Source organism: Buceros rhinoceros, unplaced genomic scaffold, assembly GCF_000710305.1.
Source record: "Buceros rhinoceros silvestris isolate BGI_N320 unplaced genomic scaffold, ASM71030v1 scaffold9673, whole genome shotgun sequence".
In the NCBI taxonomy this organism is placed as follows: Eukaryota; Metazoa; Chordata; class Aves; order Bucerotiformes; family Bucerotidae; genus Buceros; species Buceros rhinoceros.
In genome coordinates, this window is record NW_010404279.1 from 1 (window position 1) to 11,100 (window position 11,100).

General features: G+C 35.8%; 1 protein-coding gene across 1 annotated transcript; it reads left to right on the plus strand.

The window, feature by feature from the left end:
- Positions 1-3,649: 3,649 nt before the first annotated feature.
- Positions 3,650-3,799, plus strand: LOC104490987 (protein FAM19A5; the record flags this gene model as incomplete). Its single annotated transcript, XM_010133340.1, has 1 exon — positions 3,650-3,799. A coding segment is annotated over one exon (150 nt), but the record flags the coding sequence as incomplete, so codon positions are not given.
- Positions 3,800-11,100: the final 7,301 nt, after the last annotated feature.

Here is an 11,100-nt window from a genome sequence, read left to right on the forward strand (position 1 = left end):
ATAAACTAAATATATTTATAAAATGATCGTAACACAATAACAACAACAACAAAGGAATACCCACTCATTACTTGGAAAACTGGATGGGTCCAAAGCGCTGAAATGCATCCATAAAATAATAAAAAATGACCTTTTTATTTCTTCCTCGGAAGAAAAGCTTTCAGGCAAGAGTACAATGAATCAGAGTTTCTCTGATGATGCTTGTTTGGAAGGTGGTGAATTGGTTTGTGTACTGCAGGTACATAAATACAATCTACAGAAAATATGGAGTCTTTATGACTGTCCCATAGACTATGGATCTTAATCTCTCAACTGGAAGAGCTCCAGTAAAACTCCACGCTTTGCTGCCTTGAGATTTCTTCTCCGTGCTTAGAAGTGAAGTGGTGAGTGTTCAGAGGCAGCTCACAGATGAATGGCTTTTTTCTTTAGTATCTTTGAAAGAGGTCAATCTGTTAACTTCTCTGCCAATGAAAGGTATCCTAATTCTTGAAGCTCAGTACTTACAAAAAATATTTTCCTTTTATTCCTTTATTATTATCATCTTGTAGCTTACATTTCTAGATTAAATTGTTAAAAAGCAGAAGTAGCGTACATGTCATCTAATGTCATATAAGGTGCTCCTGTAGACTTACCCTCCACTTAACGAGAGACAGAGAGGACATGCTTTACAACAATCTTCTCTCTCTGGAGAAGGTCCTTTATAACCTTAATTAATACCTTTCATACTTTACAGCTGTCTAAAGCCAAGTAACAGTAGCTGTATGCTATGTTGCAGTGCTCAGTATACATGCAATTTTGCATCCGTGACACAATAACCAGAAATTACTTACATCTTACATGGGGGAAGAAAAGCTGCAGCTCTACAATAACTTTTTGTTTTCTTCAGCTGTAGAAACAACAATGGCAACAGAGAAATGGTCTTTAAAAAGAGCAAACAAACAAACAAAATTTCTATGTTTTAAAACTCCTTCCAAAATTTTACCTTATTTTTAATAGCTGTACAGAAATCCTTGAAAGGCAGTGTGACATTATCTTTGTATAGCAGTTGCTCTCGTTTAGATATCCCAGTTTTCGAAGTTTGTCAGAAGAATGGGGTCACTATTCCTGGAAGAAATTATCATATCTAAGCAAAATAAACAGCTGAAAACAATCATAAAAACCAAAGAGCCCAGCTAGCTCAAAATGGGCCTAAGCCGGTCTAAAACTGGACAGGTCCGAAAGTAGCAAACGTTATCTAATAGGCGTTCTTATCGATAGTCACTGCTTGCATTCCCTGGAAAGCTTTTTGCTTTCACAAATGATCTTGACAAAAAGCTTTCTTGTCCTTTATCTCTGACTGTAGTCCTTATTTACCTTCACCATGTGGTGAAAAAGGTTCCTTTCCTAAAGTGTGGTTTTATATAACGATTCGCCTAGATTGTGTGATTTACCATATCATTTAATGAAAGCAACAGTGGTGTAAGGACTTACAGACAGTGGAGAAAATGGCAACTGATACTCTCAGGAACACCTACACATACTATGTTTATGCTTCTACTTTTTTTTTCTTTGTTTTCCATTCAATTTTTATTTTTACAGCAGGACCATAATCATGATGTTCAAATGCCTAAGGAGTCAAGATCTAAATACAACTCTGATTATATCTTTTCTACTTGATCTACTAAGACAGCTGTATTCCTTGGGAGCAATACATCTCCTGCAATCCAGAATGAAATATATTAGCAGTGGGGGAAAAAAGAATTCTGCTTTTCTGTTCACCATGTTTCAGATTAGCTGGATTTCCCTTGTCCTTATTTGGAAAAGTGTGCCACTGTCTTTGTTGCTAAACTTTTGCTTTCTAATCCAAGAATTCAGAGGAAACAAAGAAAAAAACAGTGTATAATAGAGTAAAAATCCTCTCATCAATATGTTTATCCTAAGATGTTTTTATTAGCAGAGTGGGTGGAATAGAGTAGAAACCCAGGACTGACCATAGCTTTTAAGTCTAGTTGCCAGCAGCCATTAAACACTACTGTTCACTATCGTGAGTATCATGTCTGTGTTTATAAATGCCTAATGTTTACTGTCCATTATTTACATATATTTCATATATTTGTATGAATTTGTTCCATATTCATCTTTGAGGTCCTCGATTTTACTGTGTTGTAATTCACTGCAGAGTAAGAGTCACAGCAACATGAAATTTAGGTGACTTAGCAGTGAACCAGTCACAATGGTGTTGACAGACTACAATATTGTGCTATTCTGACAGCTTCAAAACAGGATCCACTTAACAAGAAACATCATAGGAAAGTTGGTTGTGAGAATAATACTCTGGGTAAACTTGTATTCTGAATGGAAAAAATGCAGTATACTGAAATATTATTGCACTTTCAGACTTACATTAGATGCCATTCATAAATGTTTCAAGTTTTTAGGGGGGTTGTTTCTTTTTTTTCAAATTTTGATGTTAATACAGATCTAAAATTTCTGCAATTTGTCTCATTCTTTCTCAATATTTCAACAGAATAACAATAATTTGATGTGAGTATTATTTAAAGTGCATAACTTTTTAATAAATGCAATATTGCATTTGTTTCAATCTTATTTTTTATGAAAATACAGTAAGCTTGTGATTTCCAGTTATATTTTTGCACATACTCGTTTGAAGGTTTGTAATTGATTGTCTACAAAGACAAAATCCAATAGAAATTATATTGCCTATTGTACCATAAAATCCAGAAATTATATGTAATACAAAGTGATAGCTGGGATTTTTTTCAGTCTTACTCTACATTAAAATTCAATAATGCATCTTTCTTGCTTGTAAAAGGAAGTATTTTGGTATACTAGTAGCCTACTATAGTTTTTACCATAGAAAGTGCATAATTTAAAATGTATAACATTTAAAATAAGTTAAGACTAATACTCTTCATAAGATAATTTTTTGCAACTTTTTGGTTTGCCTCTCATAGAGAGGCAGAATTAGGTGGTGGGGATTTCCGTAGCATTCAGGGAAAGCTACATATATTGGAGAAGTCAATAAAAAGCAAGCAGTGTTGCTGAGTTAACAGGGCAGTGTCATCTGCAGGATGGTTATATACTAAATTTAGGAAAGGAAAAAAGACCAGCCATTTCTAATATGAGTCAGCTAGAGGATGAATTACTACTCAGTTTAGATGAAGCAAGAACCAAAGGACTGACAATCTGGTCATGGGCACAGTTTGAAAGACTTTTTCGTTCAAAAACTGTGTACAAAGCAGTTAAGACTTCATTATATTCATGGACATGTGGGGAAGTCTTTTGTTTTCCATATACTTTATCATTTCTTCTCTGAAAGTACATAAGAGCTCACCATTTAAATTTCATTGCTGTAAAAGCAGATTGTTCCTTTACTTAGCCGACATAAGTAAAAGTAACCTGTGTGACCTCAACCCTCTGGCTTTTATGGAACAATAATAATTTTCTGACAGAACCAGTTTGCAGGGTTTTCATATGTCCACCACAAAGAAAAATTGTATGTCATCTCGGTTTTATTATATCCATCAGGCGGCTGCCCATTTGTTGTGGAGTGTCTGCTGTGACATAGGGCCGTGACTTTATTCGGCTGTAATAGATTGCCTGTAGTGCATTCAGTGACTCTGGTACCTGTTGCTGGTTCTTTTTCCAGGTCAACTGGCTGCAGGTACATGTGAGATTGTTACTTTGGACAGAGATAGCAGTCAGCCCCGAAGGACTATAGCCCGTCAAACAGCTCGCTGTGCATGTAAAAAAGGACAGATTGCCGGTACAACAAGAGCAAGGCCAGCCTGTGTCGATGGTAAGAAGCAAAGATCTATTCAATCAGTTTCTGCCAATACAAGAGTGCTATAAACTGGTAGTGTCTCATAAAAAAAAAAAAAAAAAAAGTTTTTGTAAAAAATTTTTACAATTCCCAAAACGGGAAGGCAAAACCGTTTACAAAGAGGGGTAAAAACTTGTAAGGTTTCAAAAAAAAAAAAAAAAAAAAGCTTTCTGTAAGAAATTTTAACATGTCCCAACTAGGAATGGCAATACCGTTGACATTCCCCCAAACAGCATGGTGCGGTTGTATTTTGCATGTGATGATAGGATCAGCAGTGAAATGGCATTCTTTTTTCCCCTACCTTTTATTCCTTAAAATGTTAAAAAAAAAACCTGCAAAAGAACCTTACAGTTTATGCTACTGGGAAGCTAATGTGACTGCTCCTGTGTGATAGTTAATGATGTTGAGGAAAACACTGATACTACAGTTGAAATGTAGCATCTGAATATACCTCGTATGTCCAGCTTTCCTTCTCTCCTTAAGAGGACGATTCAGCATGATTCACTGCAGATGCAGTGAGAGCGTGCAGCTGGAAAACTGCTGAATACAGGGACGTATGAAAATGTTTCACTTTAAGATCATTTTCTGAAGCAAATTAATTTCTGTATTACAGCTAAATAAGATGTTAACAGTGGGACAGTCTTCAAGACAGGTCTACGAGTGGAAGCATTCATATTAAAAATAAAATTGGAGACATTGAATACAGTTGATGCAAAATTTTATGTTTTGATCTAGGCTCAGTTAACAAAAGTAAAAATAAGTAAAATAAAAAAAAATCACAGATTGCCTTAGAATAATGACTGGTTGGAGTCCTCAGTTAAAAATATTCCTGAGAACACCCCACTGATGCCTCAGAATTTGGTCTTACCAGTGATTATCAAAGAAGACAGCTCAAAGGAGATTTCAGAGCCTACCCACAAAGCTAAATATAGAACATCATGCACATTCTATTTTTGCATTTTCCTTTCACTTTTTTGGTACTCTGTAAGACAGTTCCCTAGCTGTGTCTTTCATAATGTGATGCTATATCCAGTAACTCTCTTCTTTCCTGTTTTATTGTAAGACTATAAGATTTAGTTGCTTAAGAAAGAAATTATTTTATTGTGTCATCTGTAGTGGTAACTTTAGCAAAAATACTTGTTAGCAATTAAAAAATTCAATGTTTCCCATTTTAAAACAACAAAGTTCAAAGGGAAAATACCAGTTTTCCATCATCTGATGGAAACTAAATGGTTTTTCCTCAGTCAGTTATGCCTGTGGTGGGATTCATTTGCTGTAACTTGGGTATCCAAAGTTAGTTGTCTAACCTAGTAACCCCAGTTTTCCTTTGTAACCAATGAAGAGCAAAAGGCACCTTCTCAGAGTAATTTATCTCATCTTAAGTGCCTAAGATGAGCCTGATGTAGCTCTCTGGTACTCACTGTTTCTCTGTTTCCCTTAAGACACCTGTCTTAAGATGAGACGGCGATGAGACTTTCGATAGCTAGAGTGTAAATGTCAGTAAGAAGACATGACTACGTCTCATCCTCCAATTGCTATCTTAGCTTAGATTCCAAGTATGGAAGGTTTGGAGTACTTTAATATTTAAGAATATTTATAAAATATTTTTCATTTTAAATGCTATATTATATTTTGATATTAAGATGAGTTTATATTTAATAGATATAATACTCATATATTTATTTTATAGGGAACTCACAAAGAAGGTCTATTTCAAATCTGCTTTTGCTTTCAATGTTCTTGATCATTTTATGAAAACAGAGAACTGGATGTCAGTATCTATGGTTAGATATTGTAATCAGAGATGGTTCTTTACGTAATACTCTACATTTGAAAAATAAGTGGGAAGTTGATCAGTTGAAAAATAGAGCTTCCCGTTAACTTACGTGTCCAAGTTTTATAATTAATTTTTAATGATTTTCTAGATATTCTAATAAGAGCTAGTAACAGAGTTCTTTATTGTGTTGTGAAATGCTTACGGTTAGGATGTTGATCCCCTTACTAAGGATGGTAACTCCTACAGAACATGCTGCTTTGCTTCCTGGACGGTGTTAGGGATGTTTTGTCATCAAAGCTCAGAAAGGTTAATGATACCTAGAACTGAATATCAAGCTCCCAAATTAAGAAGGCAGCACAAGCCAAATCTTTGATCTGTGGGTTCTATTCATGAATGAAGATTAAAAAATAGTTCTACATAACATAAACATAATTATACAGTAACGAATAAACTAGTACTTTATCTTGTCCCTAATATCCTGCTTGCAAATAAAGTTGGTGGATAAACGGGCCATTGACTAACAATCCATCTGTGAATTTATCAGGTTTATAGTTTAGAGAATACTCACTGATTTTTTCTGTACCACTTTTATATTAATTCTAGAATAAACTGTTTCAAACAGAACTAGTAAATGCTTTCTTCTGGACAGAACATGAAATCTACATAAAACTATTTCTGATAAAAGCTAGGTTTTTTTTCTAATATTAAGTCAGATACTTCTGGTTTAGGAATGCAGCTACTAAACATAATTGATGTAAATTTTTATTTACAATAAAGAATCCCATTTTCCATACATACGAATAAATTATTCTCTGAGCTTTCTTAAATAGGTCATAGAGTGTGCTTTTGCAAATTTTCTGTTGACATTATAGCTTCTGTTAAGAAGGTAATTGCTATTTGAGATTTTATTTCTGCTGTCAAAAAGAAAAAAAAAAAAAAAACTTTCATTTGAAAGTAGATATTTTTCATGTCAGTTTTCTTTCCAAAGATTTGATTCTTTTAGTTTTATTCTTTATATAGTCTTGATTTTAATGAGATCATTTTTGAAGTAAAGGTAGCATAATTAGACCTTAGACCTTTAATAATTAATGTAAAGTCATTTGTGAAGGAAGCAGGCATAGTAAGCGTGACCTGCTAACCTACTAACTAGAAAAGAAAAACTAACGATTGTGTTACAGTTACTAGTAAGAGTGTGTTGAAGATTCAGGACAAAAGCTGGTGATTTTTACAACCTTAAAATGCATCGTGTTGTACCTGTCTATCATTTGATCATTGTTTAATGGAGAGAAGTTCCTTAGAATATATTCGGTTATGCTGTATATTTGCTGAAGTTCTGAAATGCAAGTGTCAATTTTTGCAGCAAAAAGGGTAAGTAATTTCAGGGCTCTTAAACCTCACAAGCATTGTCTGAGGTTGCACTTATCAATACAGCTCTTAAAGTCCTGGACTGATTACCAATATCCACTCTTCTTTCCACTGCTACATCAGCTAAGGTGTATTCCTAAGAAATCAAAGATAGTGTACGCCAGATAGATAAAACTGCAATCCTTAAAAATTAAAATGCAGTGTTTAGGGCTTGGTCTGAGCAGAGCATGAAGAACAGAGATTTTCCTGAAATGTTTCCCTATAATGGAGAGTGCTGATTTACTCTTCATTTTTTTTCTATCAATCAGTATTTAAGTATGGCAGAGGGCTAATGTAATCTGAAAAAAAAATGGGATCAGTATTCATCCTGATTTCAAGCTTGATTTAGCATTGATTGCTTCATTCCTAGGCCCAGAGAGTCATAATGTATATTTGGTATGTTTGGTTGTGATGTCATTTTTATTCATGAATACAGGTTTTGTGATATTACAATAGTAGTTTGCCTGCACTTCTAGTTGTATCATTATTATTTACAACTAGCATTCTCTAGTCCCTTTTTGAGACCAAGTTCCATGGCAATGACCTCAGTGGCATTAATTTGATATTATATTTCAACATAGCATCTGGTTTATCACCAGAGTAATTTCCCTGTGTGTCAGTCAAGCTTCATCAGTTTTTTAAGCTGGAGCCTGTAAGAGATTGGAAGATAGCAATTACTCTCTATTTTTGTCCAGTATCTTCGCTAATTTAAACTTGTTTTAAAGCAAGTGGCAGAAGGTCTTTGGTAACAGTGTGTGTTACGTGTGTTTACTGCAAACCATGTGCACCCCTGGTTTGTGTTCTTCCACAAGCATCGTATGTATTTGAGAAAATAAAAAGTAGCGTATATTAACCTGAGAAGAGTACGATGAACTTTTAAATGTTCAATAGATTCCAGTAATTCTGACCAATATATATTTATAGGTCAAAAGTAAACAGCAATTTTCTCCAGAACATAGAAACAGTTGATGAGAGAAAAAGTAGTATGAAAGAAGTGGTTTAACTGCCTGAGGAAATTAGGATGTCAATCTTTAAATTGCTTACCTGAAATGTGTGATTAGAAGTTTCTAATGCTCTGCATTTGAGTTTTGGCTACTTTTATGTCCACAAACTGCTATGAGAAATCTCAAGACATTGAGCCTAATATCCAGAATTTCTAAATTTGGAATAGCTGGAGCTCAGGTAACTGAATTCATAGTGTTCATACAGTTTATGTTGTAAAACAAAGTGTTTGGTTTGGGTTTTTTCCCCTTTTTTATCTTTTTTAAATTTTAATACAGTTTTAATTCTTTTGCAAGCATTGTAACAGTATTATTTTCTATAGAATCTTTGTTGGTAGAATCTGTTCCTACATTATGATTAACATGCTCCTCAGTTGGCATTGATTGATTTTGTTCAACACAGAAACTCAGGATCCACAAGGAAGCCACATTATTTTCGATCAATAATTCCCTGCTCTTCTCATTATCTCTAGGAGTCTAGAGTGAGGTGTAGGGGTCAGTACTGATCATTAATGGAATCCTAGGTCATGCACTTGAAACAGAACTGCATAATACCTGGAAAGCTTCATCATTCTAAAGTATATTATCCATACTGTGGGGAAAAAAAAAAACACCAACCAACCAACCAAACAAAAACTAACAAAAAGGGATTGTAGTGATTTTCAGAAATGGGAATCTTATCTTTTACTTCTGGAATATTTCATATGTTTGTTAATGTGCTATTTATATTATTTTATCCTGGTTTATTGTGGATATTTGCAAATGTTTCCTCACTGTAAATTTGCATTTAACTTTGTTGCATTTAAGGTATGTCAATTTAAAACAAGTAGAACCAAAAGGCTAGGCAGGATGGATATGAAATTAAAAGGAGACTGAATAATACTACTTAGACATTCTACTGGACTGGAAGTGATGCACTGAATAGTGTGGAAGATTTAAGGCTGCGAGGAGAATGGCACTATTCAGCCATGAAAATGATCAGAGGGCTGGAATACCTCTTCTGTGAAGAAAGGCTTGAGAGAGTTGGGATTGTTCATCCTGGAGAAGGTGCTGGTGAGACCTTATTGCCACCTTTTAGTGTGTAAAGGATGCATTAATGTCAAGTGTCAGTTAGAGATTGAAATGTTGGTGGGGAAGAAATGCCACTGTTCAACCCCAAGACAGAAAGTGAGCAATATAAAACAAACATATCAGTAGCTGCAGCATCAGTGGTAACACTGATGTATCTACAAGAAATACAGGGGGATAAGTTAGGTTTCTCTTCCCAACTGACCATCCACAACAGGAATAACAAAAGACGTAACGAAAAAGTAACCAACCAATGAAAAAACAAACAAAAAACCCCAACCAATCCTGCTTAACAAGCAGATCAATAACTATTTTAAAGGAATATTTTCATCAGCTTCATAACGTTATGAAGTGTTTGGTACCTAAACTCAAGTGACTGCAGCCTCTCGAGTACTGTGTGCAGTTTTGCGTCCTCAATTTAAGAAGGACATCAAACTATTAGAGTGTGTCCAGAGAGCTGTGGCCACAATGATGAAAGGTCTTTGAGAGCAAGACTTATGAGGAGAAGCTGAAGTCAGTTGGCTGGTTCAGCTTGGCAAAGACAAGGCTCAGGGGCAACCTTATCACAGTCTACAGCTTGCTCAAGGGGGACAGCAGAAGGGGAGGTGCTGGTCTTCTCTCTCTGATGACCAGCAATAGGACACAAGGAAATGGAATGAAGCTGTGTCAGGGGAAGTTCAGACTGAACATTAGGAAAAGGTTCTTCACTGAGAGGGTGGTCAGTCACTCAAACAGGCTCCCCTCAGAAGTGGTCATGGCACCAATCCTGTCAGAGTTCAAGGAGCATCTTGAACTCAAGGACGATGCTCTTAGTCATATGATTTACTTTTAGATAGTCTTGTGATGGGCAAGGAGTTGGACTCGATGATGCTTATTGGTCCCTTCCAACTTGATATACTCTATGATTCTATGATTGTATGAATGGATGTAGCATAAAGATACAGACCAGGATTTTGCATAATGCTAGAGTTTTCCACAGAATAATTCATTCTTCAGCAGTCAGGTAGCAGAGAGTGAATACTGATCACTGCTTGAAAGTCAAGCTCAGTATGGGTTTATGGGTTCTCAGGGTGAGTACTCTTTTTTTTTTTTTTTTTTTTTTTTTTTTTTTTTTTTTTTTTTTTTTTTTTTTTTTTTTTTTTTTTTTTTTTTTTTTTTTTTTTTTTTTTTTTTTTTTTTTTTTTTTTTTTTTTTTTGGTAGACATTAACTGCTTCCTAACACCAATACCAATAGATATACAGGTTTCCTTCCATGATCTAATAATGTTTATGGAGTAACAAATCAGGGATGTGGAGGTTTAAATAATTATATAATAAATGGGCATATTATTTACTACAAGATTCTGAAGAAATCTTGAGAGGAAACACTTTGGATATCTAGGGAAAATAGATTCTCTGACAATGTGATCCGCTTAGTGGATGAGGGAAGAGCTGTGGGTGTTGTCTGATTGGACTTTAGTAAGGCCTTCGACACCATTTTGCACAGTATTGTCCTGCAGAAACTGGCTGCCTATGGCTTGGATGAGTGTACTCTCCGCTGGATAAAAAACTGGCCGGATGACCGGGCCCAGAGAGTGGAGGTGAATGGAGTCAAATCCAATTGGTGGTTGGACGCAAGTGGTGTTCCTCGGGGCTTAGTATTGGGTCCTGTCCTCTTTAACATCTTCGGATGACCGGGCCCAGAGAGTGGAGGTGAATGGAGTCAAATCCAATTGGTGGTTGGACGCAAGTGGTGTTCCTCGGGGCTTAGTATTGGGTCCTGTCCTCTTTAACATCTTTATCAATGATCTGGATGAGGGGATTGAGTGCACCCTCAGTAAGTTTGTAGGTGACACCAAGCTGGGTGAGTGTGTCAATCTGCTTGAAGGTAGGGAGGCTCTACAGAGGGATCTGGACAGGCTGCATTGATGGTCCAAGGCCAATAGTATAACGTTCAAAAAGGCCAAGTGCTGGGTCCTGCACTTGGACCACAACAACCCCCTGCAACGCAACAGGCTTGGGGGGAGTGGCTGGAAATCTCACCCGTC